At 39.6% G+C, this 26,367-nt stretch overlaps 2 protein-coding genes across 2 annotated transcripts; one reads left to right on the top strand and one right to left on the bottom strand.

Moving 5' to 3' along the window:
• Nucleotides 1-1,306: 1,306 nt before the first annotated feature.
• On the bottom strand, nucleotides 1,307-16,837 carry LOC136424223 (dnaJ homolog subfamily C member 27-like). The gene is made up of 7 exons (XM_066412744.1): nucleotides 16,414-16,837; nucleotides 5,578-5,660; nucleotides 5,386-5,455; nucleotides 4,792-4,956; nucleotides 3,635-3,754; nucleotides 3,217-3,377; nucleotides 1,307-2,720 (listed from the first exon to the last, which is right to left on the bottom strand). Exons 1-7 carry the CDS (start codon nucleotides 16,480-16,482, stop codon nucleotides 2,591-2,593), a joined length of 798 nt encoding a protein of 265 aa, XP_066268841.1. The 5' UTR covers nucleotides 16,483-16,837; the 3' UTR covers nucleotides 1,307-2,590.
• A 329-nt stretch (nucleotides 16,838-17,166) lies between these two features.
• LOC136424812 (serine/threonine-protein kinase 3-like) lies at nucleotides 17,167-25,060 on the top strand. The gene is made up of 13 exons (XM_066413474.1): nucleotides 17,167-17,332; nucleotides 18,616-18,696; nucleotides 19,671-19,799; nucleotides 20,190-20,241; nucleotides 20,407-20,469; nucleotides 21,002-21,166; nucleotides 21,719-21,886; nucleotides 22,277-22,414; nucleotides 22,651-22,758; nucleotides 23,045-23,166; nucleotides 23,584-23,711; nucleotides 24,207-24,409; nucleotides 24,697-25,060. The coding sequence occupies exons 1-13, from the start codon at nucleotides 17,319-17,321 to the stop codon at nucleotides 24,853-24,855; spliced, it is 1,530 nt and encodes a 509-aa protein (XP_066269571.1). The 5' UTR covers nucleotides 17,167-17,318; the 3' UTR covers nucleotides 24,856-25,060.
• Nucleotides 25,061-26,367: the final 1,307 nt, after the last annotated feature.

Genomic DNA, 26,367 nt, shown 5'->3' with positions numbered 1-26,367 from the left:
AACTTGTAAAACGCTTTATTGCAGTCATACTGCCTAATCTCTAGTACATGCTTTACCTGGAAACCTTTTCTATGGACAACGACTAAGACGATGGAACGCAGTAGCGTGACAGACATGCACGCGATTTCTTCAGGTGTCGTCAAAAACATCACAGCTGGTTCTGAACCTGAAGGGACGGTTCGTTAGATACCCCAGTCTGGGTTGATCTTAATTGACAGTGAGAAAGATATTAAACCGCTCTAAATTGAGTTTCACCGTATGAAATACTGTAAAAGGAGAAGTGTTCGCGGCTGTTTTATGTTCGCGTTTTTCACGGTGACCTCTTCACTCCGTGTATGAGGGAGATCCGGACGCACACACACACACACACACACACACACACACAATCACACACACACAATCACACAGTATACTACTCCCGACAAAAGCGTACCAAATCTCGACGGTTCAAAGGCGCAGCCTTGCTCAAAAGAGTGTACCCTCCTATATAGTCACCTGTTACGTTTTTGTACGAATTAGGTCTCAGCCGACGTGGCAGTGGGGACTCCTAGCGTTTGAAGTAATCATTGCAGGTAAAGAGTGTGTTTCATTTGAACTTGAAGCATGTGACTGTTTAAGTCTCTTCCAGCCTCCACAGGGCGCTGGGAAATAGGTCAGATAGACAGAAAACACGCAATACGAGTTGGCAAGTCTGGAAGAACGGTACGCATCCCTCGCAGATGAAAGCTATGAGATCCTATGATCCTATGTGTGGACTGATTTGGACTTTTTGCTGCAGTACTAACAGTGATTACTAGAGGTCGCTTTTGATCCATGCAACCGAAGGTAATTGCACCTTACAACGTAAGCGGCACTTAAACCATATTTCTCCCGCTCCTTGGTCTCAAAAACAGCGCGATTACATGGCAAAGTGATTCATTACCTTCACCAAGAGGGTTGAGTTCGGTGCTGTTTGGGTTAGCTGGTTGGGTGTGTTTGTTTGTTTGTGGATAGCATACCTTGAGGAGCTGTGGATGGAACTTCATGATATTTGGTAGGAGGGTAAAGAAACAAAGGTCAAGTTTGAAAATTGGCCTTCTAGTGGCTTTCTATGGCACTGCGGCAGAACTTCCCTTTTTCCAATGATTCCTTCCAGGGCGCCATTCCATTTACTATCTAGAAGGCATTTACATACAGACCTAACACGCTGTTTGACACAATAATGCAAAAAGCCATATTCTGAGAAACCAAACAAACAGACAGACAAACACACACACTTTTACAACCAGTATACTACCCTCCACAAGGAAGCAAAACATACCGGTAATGAAGAGAGGACAACAGACTGACAACTTTTCAGTAAGTTGTATGGCTGTATTTTCTTTTAATAAGTGAATATGAACAAACCATTTAACAACATATATACCCAGTTAGAAAGAAACCTAATTCCTGTACATTGACACTGGTAAGAATGGTGGGTATGTGACCAACATGAAAATTCTTGTTGTCATTAGTTTTCATACACCATACAGCTATTTTTACATAGCATTAACAAAGTAATAATGTACACCATACCATATTTCTCCTTGTATCAAAATGAGTATAATTTTCTCTTGAAATGGTAGAATTTTATAGCCAGCTGAAGGCGGAATTTAAAAGCCAAACTAAAATTAGCACAAAGTTTGAGATATATTCTAAGCGTTGCACTTTAAGTTACATGCAGGTTACAATGTATGTTCAGGATGTTTCTTTTGTTCATTTGGCCAAGACAGTCTAACAAGTAATACAGAAACTTACAAAAGTATGTACATGTACACCAAAGTTTTGACACAATACCCTTATGGATCAGACTACATACAGTCCTCAATTTTGGCGTAAAAAGAAAAAAATATACTTCTGTACATACAAATACCTATATATACACATTTACCAAAGATGCTATAATAACAATGGTTTTCCGTTGAACTTATTAGCCAACCATATAGTAATTTCATCTTACTAAAAAGTGGAAAAAATACACAACTGTCACAATATACACAATTTACATGTGGAAAATACAAATCACCTCCTTGTACAAATCTAACATTTTTCAAGATTGTTCTTGTTTGCAGTTCATCAAATCCTTGCAAGGTGGCACTATTTCTGCAAGACTATCATATTTGCATCATCCTCTTCATTCAACACTGTTCAATGGCGACATCACTAGACACAAGCTTTATTCTAAACATTGTCAAAGGTATGTGAATACATGTAGTTTCATCAGGTTAGAACGTCACTGGATAACAAAGCTCTTGGTACACAATTAAGTCTTTTTACCTCACCAACATTTTTGTGACCATCTTTTTCAGTTGAGCGCAATAATGACTGCTTCTACTTTGCACTGCATCAGCATGTTTGGGACTGCATTCTTCACACTACGGCAGTGACACCTAACTGCAGTGTGAAGTAGAATCGGTCAGTATCACGCTGAGGAAGGTACTAGTAACAGGCAGTAACCAAAAAATTGGCTTGGTAAAACACCTCAACGGTTCTGTACCAAGAACTTTGTTATCTGGTGTCAAAGCTCCTTGCTGGACAATGCTGCAGTTCTTCCTAAGCTCCAAAGGCGGCGCTACTTCCCTCGTAGCAATGCTGTTCTGGCACTGACAAGTATTTTGAAGGCCTCCTCGCTACCTGGAGCCACGTTCTTGTCTGGGTGAAGCAGCACGGCAAGTCGTCTGTAGGCTTTGTTGATCTCATCCCTGGCAAAATAAAAGCACAGAAATTAAGCAACAAATCGGTGGCATATGCATTTCCTACATTGTACTCTCCAAGCAGAGGTTTGGCTCTGGCTGTTTTTTTATGTGTTTATCAGCGCTTTTGTCGAGCTTTCTATTTTATCCCATTTTCTCTATGTCCGCCGGCTGAAAGAAATAGAAAACCAGCTGGGGTCAAACCTCTGCTCTGTATCTGTATAGCCTGGTATAACCACCCTCAGCATAACCAAGGACTTGGCATAACACACCAGCTTCATATTACACTGTACACTGAACGACCTGTCACACCTAAACTATTCACGTGGTGAATCACAATCACGTGGTGAATCATAATCAAGTTAAGGACAAAAAAGCTAAATACATGTACTTAAATTGAATGTTGACATTGGGTGTTGAGTTGAATGAGAGGTCACCACGAAAATAAAACCACGGTAAACATTTCAAGATTTACAGTATTGCTTTAATAAGATGCCCAACTCACTTTGAAGACCCAGGGTATAGGCCTAATCTCTCCCAGTCAGACTTGCTGTTCTTGAGTCTCTGGATGGCCTCAGCCTGCTCCTTAGTGTACCCAAGACTGGTGCTGATGGACGGAGGTTTCCCTCCATTCTCACAGGCTTCTACTATTGTGGAGAATAACGTCTGTAGAGATATGTGGAATAAACGGATAGTTAAGTGAAAGTGATTTTGAACCAGTTTAGCTCAAATGAAGTCCACTTGAGCAGCCCAAAGCTCCTTCCACACAGCCCCAAGTTGATTCCAAAAACGTCTGTGTATATTGCTACTAGTGTTGACAGCCACTCGAGGGAGTAGGGCGAATCTACATAGTGTCATTTCAGTTCATCAGTTCTGTTGCATCCGGGCTTTTGAGCTACAGGGACATCAGGGGAAGGTCTTACCTGAAACATTTCATTGATGCCCTCCCCTGTCTGAGCCGATGTCTCAAAGTAGTAACAGCCATGTGTGTCTGCCCATATTCTCCCCTCAGCCTCGTCAACTGTTCTTTTCTGTCTGTCAGTCTACAGGGGAGGAACAACAGTGTAACCAAGAACATGTGCGAAATTATCTACTACTGTATATCATTGCTACTCTCCAAGCAGAGTTAAGATCAGAAGATTTTCTTCCTTCTAGTTATCTCCATGAAAAATGGTCTGTGTGTGTGTTTGTTTGTCTGTCTGTTTGTGTTTCCGCACAACTGTAGTCAGCATAACTCAGGAACCTCTTGATGGATTACGATGATATTTGGTATGTGGGCAGGTGTTGTGAAGCCGAAGTTCAAGGTCGATTTTGGGCCCCCTGGTATGTGACCTTGGTACTGCAGCAAAACCTCAATTTTTGTATCTTTTGACCTGGATGTGCTGTGGTCTTGATTTTTGGGTGGCAGATAGCTTGTTTGCCTTGTTTTATGTAATTTCTGAACGCCGGTAATCCAGGCAGTAGTGAATTTAGCACCTTTTGCACCAGGTCCAAAATTTTGTGGGTACATATTTACCTAAAAGATGCTGTCTGCACTGGTGCCAGAAAGGTTCAAGTGGAATTACTAGTATAAGACTGAAAACTGAAAAGACTGGTGTATACTGGGTATTTCCTATTCATAATTTCATAGACAACGTATCCACAACGCCACACAAGGTCTTTAAAATTGCCCCATGTACACTGTATATAAGACCCAGTTGTGGCCGGCTGTGGTGTTTAGGCTACTCTAACCTTGTTGCCACAGACACAGAGGACCACATTAATTGACGTAGGATTATGTACAAACATTATTACAATTTCCCAAACATTATGACCGTCAGGGGTTCATCTAAATCAGGAAAAAGGGGCGCTGCGCCCTCTTGTTTTAGCCCAGCGCTCCCTTGTCAAATTCAGATTTCAGCTTAATATCCAGCATATAGCCTTCACTCAGCGATTGGTTCTTCCATCAATACATAGAATTCGCTCCCTCGCCTGTGTCCTCTCTCTTGTTCAATTTTTCTAGAAAAAACCCTGGGATTATGTACAAACATTGTTACAATTTCCAAGACATTACAACCCAGAGATGGAGAAGTTTTCCTACCTTGTTGGCACAGACACAGAAGACCACATTCTCTATCTCAGCAGGGTTGCCTATCTCTCTCTTCATCTCGTTGAGCCAGGTGTCCAGGGCCTCGAAACTCTCCTTACTGGCACAGTCGTACACCAGGAGCGCTCCCTGGGTGTCCTTATAGAACTCATTTCTAACCTGGGGGGAAATGGTAAAAAAGGTAAATGTTGTTATCTACTGTCTATGGTACGGTATCTTTTCTTCCACCACCTTTTTTTACCTCCCCAACCAAAGTCAGGTACCCATTTTTACACCTGGGTGGAGTGATGAAAGCCATCGAAATGGAGTAATGAACACCTCTTTTTACATAATGTTGTTCAAAATACAGTCAAACCTGTCTGCAGTAATCACTCAAAGGGCTTAACTATTGAAGAAAATGGTCATGACACAAATGGACAACCCAAAAAGTGGTCACACTGGCCAAGTGGTCCTTATGCAGAGGTGGTCATTAGAGTGCAGGTTTGACTGTACATTATTAAGTGACCACTCAAAGCACTTATATATATATATATATATATATATATCTAAATATGTGTTGTTTTGCAATATTTCTTGACTAATTCTTACCTCATAAAATATTGGATGTCCCGCCATGTCAAATATGTTGACTTTGACATCTCTGTCCTTGATTTTGACCCTGCAAAACAGCACAAAGTCATGTTCATTTGTATCACAGGTAGGGACTGTAGATAGGGCTTCAATCAAATTAGAAGAAGACTGTTACAAATTTGCATGATCAGAAAAATTGTGGACACTTACTTTGTGACTCCATAGTCAATTCCAATTGTTGCCAGGTACTTGTGCACAAACCGTTTTTCACAGTATCTCTTGATGATGCAGCTCTGAAAAACACAATATCATACATTTTGAGTGTATTAAATCACCACACAGTGAACCATAAAAAAAAAGGAAAAATTAGAATTACTTAATATCTGAGTCTTATTGGAAAACAGCAATAACCTTCTACAATATCTTTGAATAACAATGCACAAGTATAACATATTTATTTGGAGATCTGTCCAGAACAAAGGAAATTTGTTTTGATTGGTTTTTATGGTTCTCAAGTACGAACAATACAAGAATAATGATAGAATGTGTATATATATATGTATCACTACTGGTGTCATATTTTGTAAAGGGAAATTGTTATAAACATGTATTTTTACCGCACCAGATGGAGGGAACTAGTCCGTGGCCTATGCCCAAGGAAGGGCGGTAGTAAATAAGTAAGTAAGTAGGTATTTTTTCAAGTGTCCTGAAAAAGAAGTTGAAGTAAAATTCCAGTCTGTCTGAATCCTGCCACAGTAGCTTCAGTTTCCAGTCATAAACCAGGGCAAGTCAACAAATACTGTCAAGCTAACTGACAATATATCAACAAACATAGGTTAAAGGGCTTAGGAAATTGAACAAACCTTCAGTTAGCCCTCTGACCAACTGCCAAGATCTGACATTTATGTTTAAATTCAGGACAGAATAAGAGGAAGATTCAGCAACATAACTTTGAATAGACTCTAGTAGGATATCAGAAGTTGCGAACACCTAAATACAGACAGCTACAAACTCAAAGGGAAAACAACAACAACAACGAAACCCCACACAATTGAATGCACTTGACCGGCCAACAGCAAATCGTCTATACAAAGAAAACCTTTCCTTAAAAGACAGTCAGGTATCTTTAAGATATGATATAGACTCCTAAGGACAAACATGTGGCAAAGATAAGACAGCATAAGTTGTGGCTGACCCATTTAATACCGATAGACCAGATATATCACAGGCATCTGTATTCAGGTCACATGCATTACGATAGTAGGGATAAGAGAATTATATAAATATAGGGAACTATTTTGCTGCACGGTACAAAGTACTCTTGTATGGTATAACCAAGAAGGATTAATATAGATAAAACCTCCTTGGTATAACCCAATAGATGATAAAGATTCATGATATATTTGGGAAACATTGACTTCCACACTGACAGTCAGGCTTATATCATTCTTACTGAACACATGGTTTGAACTTCAATGTATGGCAACACATGTACAATGTCAACTGAACAAGACACTGTAAAATCTTTTACTTTTCCAGTGGCTTTATTTCGCTGTAAGTAGAAAAAGGAGTTTTTTGCGATGTTTCAAATGCGCGATTGAAACAATTCAATCAGTAGTACAGTAGTCATACAAAGGAGACATACTCGCTGTCATGAATTCACAGCGGAAGAGGTCACCATGAAAATAAAACCAATGTAAAAGTTTGAAGATTTACAGTAGTCCAGAACAAATTAATCCAAGCACTACGAATACTGGGTATGAAAGGATGGGAATCAGGTCAATTTAGCCCTTTACCAACTTAGCCTAGTCAGCTTGGCCCAATATCCTGGTCAGCTTGGTCAGGGTTCAAGGGCTCTTAACCCTTGTTCAGCTGCGCCCATATATATATATATATATATATATATATGGGTTGCACATTACAGTGCCTGTATGCAGGTCCCATATATGTACTGGTTGGGGGTATTTTTCAGCTGAAGGCATCACACCGTAGCAAAATACACCGAATGTGGAAGTAACCATGACACAGCGGCACAGAAAAGGTCAAGGGCCAATGACCTGATTAAGGAATATGATTGATGAAATAAATTTGCGTAAAAAACGTGGCAGGACAAGGGTTAAGGTTAAGGTGTTGGACCAAGTTGACCAGGGTATTGGGCCAAATTAATTTGTCTGATTAGCCAATTGGGCCAAGTTGGTAAAGGGCGGAAGTGTTCACATCTGAGGGGAAGGTTGTACTACATTTGTGGTCAGCCACATGTAAGGGTGAGTCCACTAGGGTTGCAATTAGCCTTCCAACATGTGGTGAGGGCATGTGGTCACTTTAGGTCATTAGTTTGCCACTAACAAATGACAGTTGTAGAAAAGAAGAAAGGAATTCCTGAAAGTGGACTGTTGAGTTTTTGCAACATCTTAGGGGAAAATCAAACTTTAGATATGTTATTTCAATGTTCACACTATATTTGGGAATTTGTTTCTGATATTATTTTCAGTGCATACTAGCAGTTAACTATGGGTTTTGCAAGACTGTTACAACAATTTGGCAGCTGGACAGCTTGAAATCCTTTACCTAAACTTGTAAAGTCCCAGGGTTTTAAGGGTCCCAGCCAGGCTAGTCAGACAAATCTCTTCCAAAGCCCAAGCACATGCAATGCTACTTAATGCACTTCTACGGGGAATACCATTTTCCAGACAGACTAATGTATAGTCAAAACCTGCTGTGCTATCTGTGAATTCAAGAATTATGTCATCTGTAAAACTTGTGTTTGAATCCCTATTGTATCTGCAAATTGACTGAGAGGAGGTATGTCAAAGTCCCAAGCTTCAAATTTTAGAGAAATCACTTAGGCAGACTCTGCAAGAAAAAGGCAGTTCTCAAAGCCGCTATTGTATCGCCAGGTGCAAGGTCTGTGTGTCTTTGCTATCCTTTGTTTCCTAGTACATACATGTGATAAGTTTTCTCTATCCCACTTTACGTCTTGTACCAGACTTGTATGTTTGTCTGTGCCTTCCAAGGAGGTTGGTATGGTAATAAAGCTATTGGCTTGTACTACCTGAGTGGTTCTCTCTTTCAAGTCAGCTTTGTTGAGAAACTTGAGACCGTATTAGAATAACAAGATTTTGCAGCTTTTCTGGGACAAAATTGTTGTATTTCTAGTTGCCTGTGAAGGATATAGAAGAGCACTGGAGACAAATTGACAATGTAATTAATACAATGTACCCTTTTTTTAAAGTCAAAATTTGAGTCAAATATGGATTTTAACTATTAGAAAACCAGAGAATTGACATGATTTTGAGAACTTGGAGGCTTGAATGGAAGGTTCTATTTTGAAGGTCAAATCAAGGTCAATGTACAGGTGTTTGTATTCAGACAGATTAACCCTGGGACTCCCGAGGGGGGAGGCAAGGTGTGGGGGTTACATACTCAGATCAACAGGGGGTGATTATACACCTTACTGTGCATGCCTTCAAGTTCGCAGGGATTTAATTCCACTCTAGGAGTGTTCCGCAGTGGTTTTTAGTTTGTGATCAGCTTGGCTGCCTGGCGCTCCACTATGTATTGTCTTGTTGCAATTTTTAATAAAGAATGAGGAGACAGGTGGGCAGAAGACAGAACAAGCGTTTTCGCGGCGGGTTCAACTTCACTGTGAAGAGGTTACCCTGATAACCTGTGAACATTAAAACACTACAAAAATGTCAACATTTACAGTATGCAGCAGACTGGTCTATCTCCAAGCAGATATTGCGTAGAAAATCACAGCATTTTCTGCCCAGCCGACTTTTCTGAAATGTTAGCTGCTTTTTTTCCCCACCATCTGCTTGGAGATTAACAGCTGACCTACTGTAGCTTTTCAAGTCTGAACCATATGTCTGAACCCTGTGACCCTGGTTCCAATCCCGCCCTGGGACCTTGAACGTTTGATTAACCTGGTCACAGTTGGACATGAGGAGGAAGTTATTGAAGTTGACTTTGTATAAGATTGGCAAGATTTTCATCACTGGGCCCACAGGATATCTTGAATTGTCAGTTATTCTTTTAAATGTGTTCAGCAAACTATAGATATGAACTTATCACAATATCTGCATTTCAATTTCTCTGTATGTGTGTTCATAAATATAAAATCATATGTGCCGCAATTTTTAGAGCTTAATTAACCCAAATCAAGTTGTCATGGTCATTTTAGTCCCAACACCTCTTGCTTTGCTTGACATGTTTAAAAAAGAAATTAATTCAAATTTCTGAATTTCACCTGTTACAGTGAAATTAATGTGCTAAGATTATATATTTCTCATATACATGTACATTACATAACAGGCAAACCTATTCAAAATACTCTTCTACTTCCTCAATCTGACAACACCATTTCCTTGTCTGTCTGTGAACACAATCACTAGAATGTGATGAGTGACAATGGATTTGACCCTGACTGACAGTCGTGCAACCCAGACTGCCATTAGCATTCACCTACCAACGTAGGGTCATCAGGGGTCAAGGGTGGGTTCTTCCCTTTTCTACTGAATACATACTGCAGCTGTCTTCCTTCTGTTCAGTGGTTCTAGTTTCAAAACATTTCTGGGTTACTTGGCATATTGGAAACAGAGCGTGAAGTGCTGTCGTCTAAACACACCACTAAGCCAGACTGTTGGTAACAGGGAAATTTAACTCTGGCAAGGGTTTTACTTTTACTGAATTTGCCATTTCTTATCACAAATATTTTCTTTATTCGTTCAGAACCTTGTAATGCCTAGTGCCATTTATCCATAGATCTGAGAAGTACTCTGGTTAAATAAATAGATTGATTGACATTGAGTGGCACCTTTCCTCAAACAAGGGACCCCCATTTTACATCCCTTCCGAAAGACAGGTGCAGCCCCAACCGAGATGTCCTGTCCCAGGATTTGAACCAGGTCTCCCAGTTAGCAAATAATTGGAGGCTACAGGGACATCCCCCAATATTCTTGTAGTCTCAATATCAGTACAATTATCTGCTGAGCTGGTAATCATCTATGTATGTCAAGCTAACCTTCAAATCCTGCTTATGACCTCATGCCTTTCTTAGTTTCTAAAGTTATGAAGAGTCAGTCTGGCAAAAATTAAGCATTTTATGGTACCTTTCTTAACTGTTTGACAGAGAAACTTTTTGAACTGATAAACGGTGATCAAGAACTAGATCCTGATGAAGACAGGCATGAGCGGTTGCTAGTATGTACACTGATGGACAGGTGGGTATACTCTACAGCTGTTTTTCTTCTTACTGGATTAGTGAGAACGAGAGGGCAGGCAGTTTCACCAAATAGTTATGGACGAGTGGTTTGACTCAATCTGAAGAATCCTAAAAGCATTAAATTTGGAAAAGTCTTTAGAGTAAGCCTAAAGGTTGGAACTTGTAATAACCAGCAACTGATTCATACATAAATGCAAATGCAATACAAATGTATATTAATTCATATCAAGTAAAGGAAAAATTGTCATTTTTTTTCATAGGTTCTCCATAAGATTATACAGCTTTACAGAAATTCCTGAATTTCAACTTTTCGACCTGTCTTGTTCTTTCAATGAACAAGTGACTGAGCGAGTGCATGTCTGAATACATTCAATGTGTATTATAGACAGCAAGCTGCCGCACTGCGTGCCTGCGACTGAGCTGGTGTATTATGCGAAGAAGGGCTGTTCTACTGGCTATACAGATACAGAAAGACAAATACATGTACAAGGAATACAAAGATAAATGTATGTGTGAGTGAGTGTTACTCTATGAATTATTAATGATTCCATTACTGAATACAAACAAATGTGTATCTAGGGCATCAGTATTACTATTGTCATGGTACAAATGACTTTTGAATTATTAATAACTTGTAATGACCTACATACCATAAAGCCACCTACGTGCACATTGTGCCATAAAACATTAGCATTTACAATTACTGAGACTTTTACAATGTCAGTATTATGATATATTTCTTCCAAAAGTCTAAACAATTCTGTAACATACTGAAAGACTATTTCAGAAGTTTGAACCAAAACAATGAAGTTTATACATAGATTATGTATAAGCTTCATTGTTTTGAACTTCCGAATATCAAATAGTGATACTTAAAAGTTTCACAAAATAGATGGTTTGAAAAGTTGTCTGGGGTCCTTAACGTTGGTAATGAGATTGCACAGAACAGCTTGGACTGTTACACTATCAAAAACTCTCTCCAAAACCGGAACTTCACACTCACACTAAAAAAGCAAACTACCAATTCTCAATGCTATTTTCCTTCCTTTCTCACGGTTTCTGTTGAGATAGCACAAAGCATTGACTTATCACCTCTCCTCATTAAGATAACTTAATTGGCTGGTAGAACATTTTTGCCCTGACTTTTCCATCCCTGGACGTCAAAACCAGCCTGACGCCCTTGAACTCTACCCTGATTAGCTGACAGCAAACCCCGAGGGAATGTTTCTCCTTCACCACCTTGTCTTGTAGAGTGAAGAGAAAAACCTGCCGACAGTTCCGCTTCCTTTGCAACATTTTCTTCTGGGTTACTGGGGTATCTTCAAATCACACATCATCCATCTATTTCAACTTATAATTAAGGGAGGGTCATTCCATTTAAATCCTTAACAGGGAGAGGTCAGGATATGAAATGTAGATAAAGGGAGAAATATATATACATAACATAATCATAAAACAATTAATTTCATTAGACATGATGTCTTGAAATCATCTTCGAGTTATACATTATGTCATGTATTTTGGGTGACAGAAACTGAGAAAGTGGTACCTGTAATACAGGTAGCACTGTGCAACTCATACTTTTAGTTTAACCAAGGTTGCCCAGTGTACAAATATAACAGTCTAACTGGTCTGGACCTTTTACCCTAACGTTGGTATGTGTTGGGTTCTTGGGCTGGTGCCTGGGTTCAGTGTGGGTTTGAATCCCGGGAGCCAGGAGACTGTACTACTCGCCTCTTGTGTTTCACAACCATGGTTGGAAAAGTACTTCAGTCAAACCCATAGCAGCTGGGGGTAGTCTGTATAACACAAACTCCCGCTGTCCAGGGCACTGTCGCAGTCCGCGGCACTGTCGGGGCCCTGAAGCGTGACTCAATCAGGCTACTACTGGGGGTAGCCCCAATCTCACTTGTAACCTAGCACAAGAAACACCTGTGTATATAACTACATACTGTTTCCTGTACAAAGTTTATCTGCTTTAAAACAGCCCTATAGTCCTCTTTGGCTTCACAAACTATTTGTTACAAGGTCATAGAATTTATACAAACATCCACAAACAGAGACAATTGAACAATTCTATATTATCAGTCCGCAAGGTACAAATTATGACATTTAAACATCTCCCTACTAAGTCAGGCTTTTGGTACGTATGTAAAATTTTACCAAAAATGGCATGTATAGATTTAGATTAGTAGTTAGGCAGCAGGGAGAAGGTTAATGTGTAGGAGTCTCCGCCCTATAGGAATTTTATACTCTGACCCATATGCATGTGCCCCTTTCAACCTCAGGTGATATGTCATCTACACCACTGCACAGGGAACTGTTATACTGAGCAATTCCATCTGTCTTTAACACACAGTTAAGTAAAGCAATTTAACATCAATTTAGTACATCAACTCCCCCTAGCCTGACTAAATCAAGCTTCTAGCATCCCCTCTAATGGCCAGGCCCCTAGAAGGAGGCCCAATAAGCCCCTGACAGAGAGATTGTGTAACACAGGCTACAACTCCCCCATAGTAATGGCAAAGAAAGGAACGGTTGGGACTTTTGGGGTGTTCTAAAGATACCATTTGTAGTGTTGAAGTTAGTAAGGGCCTTGATTTTTTATAAGGAATTTCAGTGCCTTATTGCAAAACAAGATTACATGTATTTACAAATTTCTACAATGATATTATAGAGATGCATCCATTTTCAGAAAATCAAAGCCCTTGCCTAGGCAGGATTCAAGCAAATGTTTCTCATTTCAATTCAAAATGACAAACCAAACCTTTCCAGGTGTATTTCCTAAGGAAGTACATTTTTCCTTGAGTGGCCTGCTATCCTTTATAAACAGTCCATTCCTGTACCAATCCCTTTGATGGTTAGATCAGGTTGGATAATGGCCAAATGTTCTCAGTCATTAAGAGTGACAGGTTGTCAAAGGATGACCTTGAATGTGACATTATGATTGAGATGTACACCATTAAAAGTGACAATATTTTGAGAAGTAGACCCTAGACTTAGTATTATGTTACCTCTGTGGTACAACAGTGTACACAAGGTCACACTAATGTTGAACAACTACCTGACCTGCTCTGAACTCCTTGGAACTTTAAAAGCACAAGGAAACACTGTGATGACAGAACTGGTTTATAAAGTGTTCCCCTATATGTTGGCCTAACATGTTGATCTTGGTTAAAAAGTGCCAATTTACTTCATGTTCTCTTAATCTAATATGAATTTTCAAAATATGAATTTTTCAAAGTCAATGTGGCAATTGTTCGCTGCCATGAAACAGAGGTAAAGCAGGAAAAGTATTGTTCAATGTGATGGTAATTTTTAGCATGTGCCAACAAAGAATTTTAAAACAGGGTTGGTTGATTCTTTTTTTTTTTGTACATGGGTACATGGAATGTTACAAAAGAAAGTTTTGGAATTTTCAACATGCTTCAAGTTCAATGTCAGTAGGCAGTCATCATGGACATTATATGTCCTTGGTCAAACTTAGAAAAAACATCGAACCAAGAGCACTAGATCTAGAGGGCCCTTTAGATCTTCAAACCTCAATAGAATAGACATGTGGTTTGTGGGGGAAGGTACTATATCCCTCAGAGAATATATCTCCAACAGATGTCAAGACATAAAGGAATGTCCACAGCTCATAAACACAAATCTCTGCCATTCCTGTATAATCAGATGGGATTTAAACAGGCCTTAGGACCCAGAGTAGACAGCAGGTACATATTTTCTCCATTTCTGACAGGAAAACCTACTGGTATGTGGAAACTGATACTGCCAAATGTTTCAACTTCTTCAAGTTCTTGCCTAAGATTAAATGCGACTGGAAGTTGCTTTGAAAACTCATGACCGACTGGGCAAATGAAGAGCTTTTTTTCAAGCTGTTTGCAAGTGATTAGCACTAGTAGTTTTCTGAGTTTTTCTGAGTGCTTAGTGAAAAAAAGAGAAAAAACCCATTGCACGTTGCGGTAATCTCCAATTGCACTGTTTATTCTCTTCATACTGATCCTAGAATGCCATAATGCAGTTTTTTAAATCTGAGAATGCCATGAATGCAGTTTTACCTCAGTAGGTGTTTGTAACAGTGGATACCGTACTCAGCAACCTGGGCTATTTGTGCTGAGTTGACAGACAGGAGACATGTGTCAGCACCAGGGGTGGCCCTTAATAACACAGATATCATCATGACTACAGTTCTGGAATAGTCAGGGACCTTCCTTAGGGGATGTCTTTGTCAATAATGAAAATCAAATAAACAAATCATTAACAATCACCATGGAGAAAGATAGGATCTGTAAATTTTGCTTGGTCAGATTATGTGAGTCATTTTGCTGAGAAGTGTGAGATAAATGTCTTTGAGACCTTGTGACATTTTGAGATAGAGCACAGACAGTCTGTCACTGTTGTGTCCAAACAGTCAGCTGCTTGTTGACTGACATTTTGGCATGATATGATAGCATCAGTTACTGTAATTATTGAAATTTTTTGGTCGCTTTATCAATTCAATGACCGATTCACTGCAAACTTAAAACCACTGGTGTTTCCAATACTGTAAAGTATGTGACTATAGCACTATCGCAAAGTTAAAAAAACATTCCATTTTCTCCTTTCCGCAAAATTAAATCACCGCAAAGTCAAAGGTATTTTCGGTAGGTAGGACCTGGTGTGTGTGCATTGGTATAAAAAAAATACCTACAGAAATGTTGCTCTAAGTCTAACTTTTAGGAACTACCGGGGTATGCCAATCTTCATTTACATTCCATGTCTATCTTTTCGTCCTAAATTTTCTAATCTGTCAAGAGTGAACTTATTAATAATTCCTTTGACTCTTCATTTTTCACAAACTTTTTTTTTTCAAAATTTGTACAACACTCCTCACTCCCTCATAGTTAATCTGTAATCATATCCAGAACATGCAACTTACCAACCAGCATAGAAGTTTTAGGTTTTATTTTGTAAACCTTTTTTTTCCACAGTGATACTCTACAAAGGATGGGAGCGCAGTGGAAGAAGAATAACTACCAAGTAACATGAGAAGCAACATCAACAACTCCCACAGGAGCACAGGAGTCAAGACACAGCTTGACTTCTTAGACCCCAAGGAACAAATCTTAAACCCCAAGGAGCAAATGCCAGCCATGGAGAGATGTGGAAGTCATCAGCTTTTCAACAGAAGCCAAACTACCTACCTGGGAATACTTGAAACCACATGTTGATGGGTACTGACAGCTGACTTAGATACTGTAAATGCTAGTTAGGCCACACTAATTCAATTTGTTGGTCCTCGGATTTAAAGAAAAAAGATGCTGAACTGGAAGATCAACATGAAAACAGAGCGCATGGGAAAGCCTTGGCAGTTGGCACATATGCATCATGTAGAGTTGAGGAGAGAAGAGTCTTTGGTTATGTGGGAGCTTTTCTCCTTATCTAGGTCTTTTTTAAACATGTCAAAGAACCAATGAAATGTATTGGTTATTTCTTACTTTCTGTGCATCCTTAGATCATATGAAATTTTTGCAAACACCATGATTTGGGCATATTTTATACATGGGATACAACGAAGAGTCCATTGCTAGTAAGTTGCTGCAAACTGCTGTGAACAAAATATGACATACACAACATAGCCTTGACAATTCTGTACCCGTTTTCTCTCTGTCATCTAATTAAGGACATTATATAGGATTAAATACTCGCTTTTATCTCTTAATGAATGATTTCAATTCACTCCTACCAAAACCTCTTTCAAACCTTTCATGTTACAATTGTTTCACACCCTTTCCTAATCACATCCCCTCCCAGATTTGTTATGATAATCTCAGACCCACCTTTCCGACTTCGGAGTTGCCCATGCTGATCACTTTCACTCTCAGCGGCCTCTTCGCCTTAGAGTCCATGTCGACAGAGTCTTTAGGAAACCTTCGGTGATCCTTGTAAGAAACCCTGTTCAGCGGGACACGGTTCCTTAGATATAATCCATGAAACAGTAGCCAAGACTACTTCCAGATGTTACAACTTCACACCCACACGAAAAACGTCGTTTTCCGTTTGCCGACGACAACTGGGGATGTTACAAGCCAAATTTACACAACTCTTCTGTCAGAAAAGTTGTTTGGCACAAGAAAATCGTTTCAAATCGAAGGAAAGTGGAGTTTTAACGTTAAAAATCGTTATTTACAGCGCTCAAGAAAATCACAACATTTCTCCACCACCGGCTCGAAAATCTGGATCTGGAGTACGATTTCATGTCGCTACTGCGCCTGCGCAGAAGTTACCACGGCGATTCCTAACAATCAATCTGATTGGTCGAAATTACAACCTAATTATCAATGTTTATAAACTAAGCTGTGATTGGTCCTAAGTGAGCTAATTTTGAGGAAGATCACAAAATACAATAGGGGGAACTACTTTGTATCCTTTTCTTTCAAAAAATGATAAACTTTGTGTTTTCTCAAACAAATTTCACAAAAAAATTAATAGAATTAGCTGTCTTATTTTCAAAAACTCATTGTTTTGCTGATTTTTGTATTTGTGTAACATATTACAGTAGTTTACCTTGGTACCCCTAAGTTTATTGGTTTGATCTATACCTACAAGTGAAATTCTAGAGGGGGTGGGCGAACACTGTTTCCTCTGTTTTGTCGCGCTTTCTCGTCTATTATTTCAGTATTTTTAACCACACAACACGAAAGATGAGTGTTTCTGACTAGCAGCGAAGGAATTCGGGGCAAAGATGTCGAGAAAAAGGTGAGTTTCTACCCCGATCGTCCATTTTTAAGAGTTTTTATGCCAACTCTTTTTTCTGAGAGTGTAGCCGACTTGTTAGTCAACGCTGCAGCTGTTCCGATATTTTGCGGAAGGAAGTTCGCTATGCTTATTACAAAGCCTTCAGGAATATAGCATGTATGTTTATGTCTCCTATGATTATTCATGGTCTGGGATATATATGTGTGGAACAGCAAATATTTTGCTAACGTTTAGTTATGGTACTAGACAAAACCGAATATCTCTGTTGCCCCCCTCCCCATAAATTTATACTACGCATTCTTTCAAAGAATAATACGTACCATTATCTCTTATAAATGCAAGATTTTAACATTGTTCTAAAGACTGAATAAGTTTTACAAGAACTGTATCATATACTGGTATCCTAACAGTTGGAACTGGCCCACACAAAGACCCTATAACGTGGAATATTTCTGTAGAAGTAATTTGCAATCAATATGCTAAACTGGTACCTTAATTGTATTTGCTCAGAAATCATGCACTTGGCAAACAATATTTGAATATAGATGTAGGCATAAGCTGAAGGTAACTCAATCAGTCATTCATACATGGTAATACCATAATATTTTCCTTTATATGTACAGCATAATAGCACTCTCAATTATGGCCAAATGTAGTGTCAACGTAGAAGAGCAAGATAACCTTGGTATCAGAACATCCCTTACGTATTTGGGAACAGAAATCTTATTGATTCACAGTTTTTTTAATGTATTATTTGAGAGAGAATATCTGAAATGTATAAGTTGAATATCAAATGCAGTATGTAAATTGTACCACAGGGACTATTCCTTTGTTTAACATCAGAATGAGTCACAGAAATGAGCAGTCAGTGATAAAATGTCACATTAGTCAGAGGATTACAGACAGACATAAAGAGGATATCACAGGTGAATATTGTGAGTAATGATATTTGTTTTACAGTGAATGGTTTATGTTATTGAAAAGCAGTCCAAATTACCAGTATTTTTTTATGTATCCAGTGTGGACTTAGTGTAATGAGGTACTGAAAAGGGATCAACTTCACAGATTTACAATGTTTACCAAGTTCTGACTATACATAACTTCACTATATATTTGTAACACAGTGGTTATTCAGGAAAAGCAAAATCCTTTTGTTGTGCGATGGACTCACTACCTATATGCTTAAATTGTGGAAAAAAATGAATCCGTGTGATTTGATTTACTCAATGTAAAAAGACGACAAATGCCTTCAGTTGTTCTTAATTTGTTGTTGTTTATTCCAGTGAGCTGAAGAAGCTGAGTGAAGAGTCGCTGACTCGGCAGCCTGAAGAAGTCTTTGATGTGCTTGAGAAATTGGGAGAGGGGTGAGTTTTTTTGTCTCTATATACTAAAGCCACTAAACTACACCCTTAAGGTCTCGGACCGGAGTTTTTTTGCGATTTCGTATGTAGGCCGACACCCTCAGGTCGACGGGCTACCATTCCGCCGAGAAAAGTAGGACGGAAAATGTAATCACATGGTCGAAAAGCGGTTTTCTGCTGTTTTCCGATGTATTTATCGGTATTGTCCGTTGTCCCTTTATTTTGGGTAGAAACCATAGTAAAATGTAAATTTGGCACCCGAAAATTATCATTTTTTTACACTTTTTTGATCGAACCTGCTCGGAAAAAACGAGTTTTCCTGGGGTCACGGCATATATGCTGAGAAAGCTTAGTAAATGGTGTCTCTGAAAAATGAAAAAAATAAAAAAGTCATGTGATAACTTTTTCACAATCTCCGATGACGCAAATTCGGTGAAAATGCATTAAAAACGATGCTATTTGGGTCTTCAGGCGAGAAAACCGCATCACCGTTGCCGCGGACTAATACAAAAAAGGCTTCGATAGCGAACCAACTGCACCGCGCCCAAAAATACTACAACTCACGGGCTTTTCAGAAGATTCTAAATATTCATGCACAGCTAAAACCATCACCAAGCAATCTCGGGCAGAAATCAGGGTGGCGACCACGCACTTCCGGCAGATTACCGGGTCATGACCCAACCCCCCGGTCACAATTGAACTCCGACCCGGAACCTGAAGTATCACTGTGATACCATACTTTTGAGGTCTCATGTGACAGTTCCTGCGTTCATTATTATTCAAAGGTTTCCCCTGATATAGGGAAGCATCTTTGTTGTAATTTGATTATGTGGTCTCCCCTGACAGGTCTAACTCTCTAATTGCAAGCAAGTAATTTATCTCCTGGCAGTTCTCGTGTTTGTGGTTGACTGTGGTCTCCCATCTCAGTTGGTATGTTGGTAATGTATCAATAACTACTCTGTGGTCTCCCCCTGCAGTTCCTATGGCAGTGTGTTCAAGGCCATGCACAAGGAGTCAGGACAGGTCCTGGCCATCAAACAGGTTCCTGTGGACACCGACCTTCAGGAGATTATCAAGGAGATATCCATCATGCAACAGTGTGACAGGTGGGGCCAATAACTTCTAGCTCCAGCTGTGTACCTAAACAAATTCAAGTACAGGTATAGGTACACATGTTTAGGTACTAGGGCTCAAATTTTCAAGATTTGCAAGTAAAAATGATATGCACTTGCAATTTTGCAAGTTGGAAATACATGTGAATCGTGTAAGCACATACCTGGTTGCTCTGTTGCTCCGTGCAAAATAGTGACAAAGTGACTGTTGCTAGAGGAGAAATTAGTCTCTGACTACAAAACAATAAAGGCGACATATTAAGTAAATCTGTATTTATATATCTCCAAGCAGATACTGGGATGGAAGATTGTGACATATTCTGACTGCTTGGCTTTTCTGACAGTCCCTAAATGTAATTTTGTTTTTTTGTTCCTTTTTTTCAGTGAATATGTCGTCAGATACTTTGGAAGCTACTTCAAGAATTCGGACCTTTGGGTGAGTAATGTTCAGGATATGCTAGTTAAGTTATCAGTTTGCATTTTTTTATCTTACCATAAATGTCTTATGTATATTTAGTGTAACTTAGTGGTTTTAGCATGATATGGATCCCCGATTTGAATCAGTAAACGGTTTAAATGTTTCTGCATGTTTGTTTCACAGATAGTGATGGAGTACTGTGGTGCTGGATCTGTGTCAGACATCATGAAGCTACGTAACAAAACTGTAAGTAAAACCACACATCATATAGTTGTACATAATATTTACATACCAGAAATATGGGTATACCTGTACATCGTTTGCTTGTTCGCTCGTTCAGACCCTTGTAGTGCCTAGCACATAGGTCAGCAAGTTTCTTTGCTGTTTCTGTAGCAGGGTATATATCTATTTTATGGAGTGTGTCATTAACCTTAATGTCCTTCCTGACGGACCTGCTGGATGGAGCCGCGTGGAAGAGCGGTGTGAAGACTAGCCAACTGCTGCCCACCCGTGCCAGGGTACCCCGCAGCAGTATAATCAAATACCGGATACTACTTCTACTACCCCAGGGTGGGGTTGCTAGCCCTCCCCCTTCAACATGCTTGAAGCACTTTTTCCAACTGGAGCCCCCCATTTTACGTCCAATACATCTACTGTTACACTTACGGTATTAGACTGACTGACAGAGAGATAGGTCTACTGTATACTTTGCATAATGTTATGAGGAAATATACAGCATGGTGGTTTTAGCATCAGTTTATTGTCATTTTGTTCCCAGCTGACAGAAGACGAGATAGCTGCCATCACCTCCATGGTCCTGAAGGGGCTGGAGTACCTCCACTTCATGAGGAAGATCCACAGGGACATCAAGGCAGGGAACATCCTACTCAACACGGAGGGAGACGCTAAACTGGCTGATTTTGGAGTTGCTGGACAACTCACTGTGAGTCTTCAATAGCCTTTTCTCTCTCAGCCAATTACAAAACTGTTTATTGGCATCACATGACCTGTTACCAATGAGATTTTGTGTAATCTATAATGGTGTACTGGTGTTCGTATCCCAGCCAATCAGAAAGTAGCTTATATGGCCCTTACCTGACGTGTAACCAATGAAATGTTCTGTCAATGTCCACTGTACTGAATCCAGTTTGAAGAGATTTGAAATTTTGAGGTACTTATAAAGGCAGGTATTTTTACTATTAACGTTTACAGGTCAGTTTAGTTTAAACCTTGAATACTGGGTCAAGAAGTGTCACTTTTGTGAGGAAGTTGTAGGGTGGCAGACACAGAGTAGTGTACCTGCCCATTGAGGAGCCAGAAGCCTGCAAGCCAAATTAAACAAAAATAATGACCACCCCCTCCAAACAACAGTACCCCTCCCCCTACCATGCCAGAGTCCTTGATCAAGGTTGGCACGCAACCTGAAGAAGAAGAGAGTAAATGTCTTGTTGAAGTTGGAATTGTTGTTCAAAAGTTGTTTGTTTGTTATTTTCAGGACACCATGGCGAAGAGGAACACGGTCATTGGCACGCCGTTCTGGATGGCTCCAGAAGTCATCCAAGAGATCGGCTATGACTGTCTGGCCGACATCTGGTCACTCGGCATCACGGCACTGGAGATGGCGGAGGGGAAACCGCCGTACGCAGACATCCACCCCATGAGGGTGAGTCAGCCATTCTTGTGTTTGTTCGTTCAGACCCTTGTAGTGCCTAGTGACACATAGGGCAGCAAGTTTCCTTGCTGTTTCAGCAATAGGGTATGTTTTTACAGGGAGGGGTTGCTAGCCCTTCCCCTTTAACATGTTCAAGGGACCTCCTCAAACACAGGACCCCCATTTTACTCCCTTTTGAAAGACAGTTGCAGCCTCAACCAAGATGTCCTTCCCTGCCATATAGAAAACGTGGTTGATTAACTTGAATATGATTCCCAAAGTACAATCAAATAAAGGTATGACAAATAAGTGGATTATGATAGAGGTCTTCTTAGGTAGGTTTGTCTGTATAGTGTACATGTGTGTCTAAATTGTGTCTAACCCCTTCCCCCTTTTTTCCAGGCCATCTTCATGATCCCCACCAAGCCCCCTCCCACCTTTAGGAACCCTGAGAAGTGGAGTCAGGAGTTCATTGACTTCGTGTCTCAGTGTCTGGTCAAAAACCCACAGCAACGGCCGTCAGCAACACAGCTCTTACAGGTGCAGAAAACTTATTATTCATGTGTATTCTTTTGTCATCCTCATCCTTTTGTCATCCTCAATTGATGCTTTTTCAAGTAGTTGGCAGCACAGATTACTGCATGTATATTGAACTATCCTGTTTTTCTGACAAATTTGAAATTTAATGAATCTTTTTATAATGCAGTTCTTGTAAGCTTAGTGTATGTCAGATTTTAAAGGATTGAGAGTAATCTGTGTGGTTTTCCATTTCACAGCATCCTTTTATCCGGGCAGCCAAGCCAGCCTACATCTTGAAAGACATGATCTCAGAGGCACAGGTTGCTAGGCAACGGAGGATGGAGCAAGTGGAGGAGGAGAGCCCGGTAAGTGGTCACATGATGAGTATGAGTGACAGATGTGTTGCTAGGCAACAAAGAGTAGAGCACCAATAATGAAGTTGCCTCATTATCTTTAAAGCTATTCCATCTTTTCCTTAAGACCATTCAGACCATTTCACAGTAATGAACAACTTGTCTGAATCGTGTAGTAAGACGTACAAATTTTGAAATGGCTAAAGTTATGATACACGCACTAAGAAAAAATCTATACATGCCAAAATGTGGTTGGAAGTATTTGACCGTGTTGTGGATGTTGTTGCCATGACAACAGGAGGAGGAAGAGGATGACGATGTTGACACGAGTACGATGCTCCTGGGAGAAGACAACGGGGACACGGGAACGATAAAAGCGTCGGACACGCCGCGAGACAGCATGACTGATGTGGACGACAGGTAAATCCGTTTTCTGTGGCGTTTGCATCTTTATTTCACATTGTAACTTTTCATTTTGGATGGGGGTTACCAGCAGTTCCGTGTATGGGGGAGCTTCAGGAGTATGAGGGCCTCAGACTAGCCTGGGTGTCATCCTATTAAGTTAACCGGGGCTTCCATACCAGGCTATCACAAACCTCTGAAAGTAACAAAACTCAACAAAAGAAGAGTAGGGTGTGCTAGCCTGAAAACATGAGCTGTAGTGAATCACTTCTACTAGCTACATGAAAAAGCAACATGATTCACCTCCATAGGGGATATCTGTACAATACTGTTATTTTCAGTACCATGGTAGAGAGCAGTACAGCAGGGACTATGATCGAGCAAAGTGACAGTACCATGTTGGACCTGGGTACCTTACTTGATGTGTTTTTTCAGTACCATGGTGGAGAGCAGTACTGCAGGGACCATGATCGAGCACAGTGACAGTACCATGTTGGAGTCAGACCTGGGTACCATGGTCATCAACTCTGATGAAGACACAGATGAAGACTCCACTATGAGAAGTCAGTAGCTGTTTTGATGTATTGATGTCAACTGAATAATGATAATTCTGTTTTGAAATGTTGGAAATTTCCTGACAGAAACATTGTACATTGCATGATTGAAAGTTTTTGCATGTGTGTCTAGTTTTTGGATGTGTATATTTAGTTGATGAAGTATGATATCATATAGCTGCTGTATTCTTGTCAACTTTTCATGGTCAAAATACGATACGAATGTAAGTTGTAGAAATCATTGGTCATGATCATATTTGTGAATCTTTTTCCATATTTGTTGCAAGTGCTTTTGTTATTAGACTATGTTGATTTGATTATATAGAGATACATTAGTTAGTATCGGTTTTTCAAAATTTGCAATTTACAACATGTATTTTCTCATTTTGAAGCTACGTTTTACGTTTAACAGTATGGGGGAATAAAAGGTTTTTTGAAACAGACAAAAAGTGATGTCATCATATAATCAAATCAACATGGCCTTATGGAAAATTTTAACTCCAGGAATAGAGACAGGCAAAGTGAAGAAGGAGAAGTACCGCCCGTCTTTCCTGGACCACTTTGAGAAGAAGGAACAGGACGAGAGAGACCGCCAGTCCGCCGCGAACGGAAACATCACGGCGGAGATCCAGCCCGGACCGGTTCTCAGGCCTGCGTCCGAGGGTTACGGCTTCATGAGGCCATTTCAAGATGGAGACTTTGAATTTGTGAGTGTTGTTATGTTTATATTTGAATGGACACATTGATTATCATCACAGAAAATCCTTTTTTCAGGTCGGCAACTTTGAATATGTCTGTATTTGTGTTATTGTGTTAGAGGGAATATTGAAGAATGTTTAGGTGCTCATTGGAGGAAATGTTAACATTCCTTTATACTGTAACTTTAAGAAACCTTTCTAACAAGATGGCAACTTTGAATTTGTGAGTAATTATGTTCATGTTTTATCTTGCAAACTATAACACTAAGATATATAATCCATGTTGTTTATCACAGTTGAAAAACCTGAGTTCTGACGAACTGCGTCGGAGATTCGAGACATTGGACCAGGAGATGGAAAGAGAAATCGAAGAACTGCGGCGTCGCTACCAAGCCAAGCGCCAACCCATCCTCAATGCTATGGACGCCAAGAAGAAACGACAACAACACTTCTAACTCAACCCAAAATTCATCTTTTATAAACCTCCATACAATTTTTCTTCCCCCCCCTGACAAATGAGACTTTCCTTTGTTAAATGTTTTCTTGAACACAGCCAGATATGGCTCGCAAGTTGATGACATCATGGCTTTGCACGATTCCTCAAGACACTGTGGCAGCAAGACTTTATTTGGTGATCAGGTTTTATTCACATAGCCCCCATAGAGGGTTGACAGTTTTGCAATGCCAAAATGAGTCCCAGCTTTACAAGGACTTGAGCAAGTATTTCCAACATTTTATTTCCAACATGTGAGAAAGCCAAAAATATGTTTAGTACATTTTCCAAAAAGCCTGGATCTTTGAAAATTGCTTGTACAGCTTTAAGGATCTGTAGAAATTGCCAGCAATCTTCTTAACCGTGTACATACTTATTGTTTCCTTTCTCTCGCATAATTTTCTGTTGCTGTCTCTTAGACCACTCAATGTATAGTTGGTAAGAATATGTTTCCTAGGTCAGATGCAAAGTGCAGTGTTAGAAATTAGACCGTTAGATGCCAAGGGAAAAGAACATGTATGTGTTCAATGCTTTTTGGGGTGCCTCTGGGCTCAATAGATATGGCACCAGCAAATTTGGTGGATTGAAGTCCAATTTATAACTTCATAGGTTCAAACTTTATGTTTTTTGTAAAAGTAGTAATAGATAGCTTGTTGGTACTATGAGACTTGTTGTAAATAATAGGAAAAGGTGTAGGTTTTAAGATTTTTAGACTCTGCACGACTGAAAGAACAGTGTCTAGATTTGTAGCTATTTGATACAGAACTTTGCTTTTATGAATAGAGGAAGAAGGGTTTGTAACTTCAGAAGTGCATTTAGATAACTGTATTGTCGGAGCAAGGAGAAAAGTTGAAACTTTGTGATTATTTTTAGGGGATAAGAAATAATGAGGGTGCATTGTGAAAAAGATTGGCAATAAGAGTATGGTTAAAATACTGCATCAAGCTATAAAAACTATAGCGGGAGAAAAGTTGTTGATTTGCACTGAAATTTCATTTTTATATTCAAACGTTCATGTTATCCCTATTTTGCTTCTATGACAATTTGTGTTGGTAGAGGGATTAAATTTTTTATATCTCTGTGACACAAACAAATACTTGCACGAAAATAATGTGTATAGCATTTATGTAGGTAAGCACTACAGTAAGGGCACAGGATAAACAATGCTTGCTTTTATGCCTTAAACCATGTAAAAATGTACTTCACTCTCCAAACATTTTTGGAATATCAAATCCAAAGTGCCATCATGTGCGGCAATAGTCTTTTCTAGGAGGAACATTTGGCCAACTACATTTGTAAATGTGGGATATTTCCTTATCCCAAACACTCGATGTTTAGTGTCTGCTATCAGCAAATTAAGCTGTTTCTCCACTTTTAGAAGATAATTTATCGAGATGTTACAGTTAGTGTTGGGATCAGTCACAACATTGTACGTAATTTTGGGATGTTGGAAGCTAGAAATATTAATATAATA

This window comes from Branchiostoma lanceolatum, chromosome 18 (genome assembly GCF_035083965.1).
Source record: "Branchiostoma lanceolatum isolate klBraLanc5 chromosome 18, klBraLanc5.hap2, whole genome shotgun sequence".
NCBI lineage: Eukaryota > Metazoa > Chordata > Leptocardii > Amphioxiformes > Branchiostomatidae > Branchiostoma > Branchiostoma lanceolatum.
The sequence above is the reverse complement of the archived record's forward strand: the minus strand, read 5'-3'. Positions and strand labels throughout refer to the sequence as shown.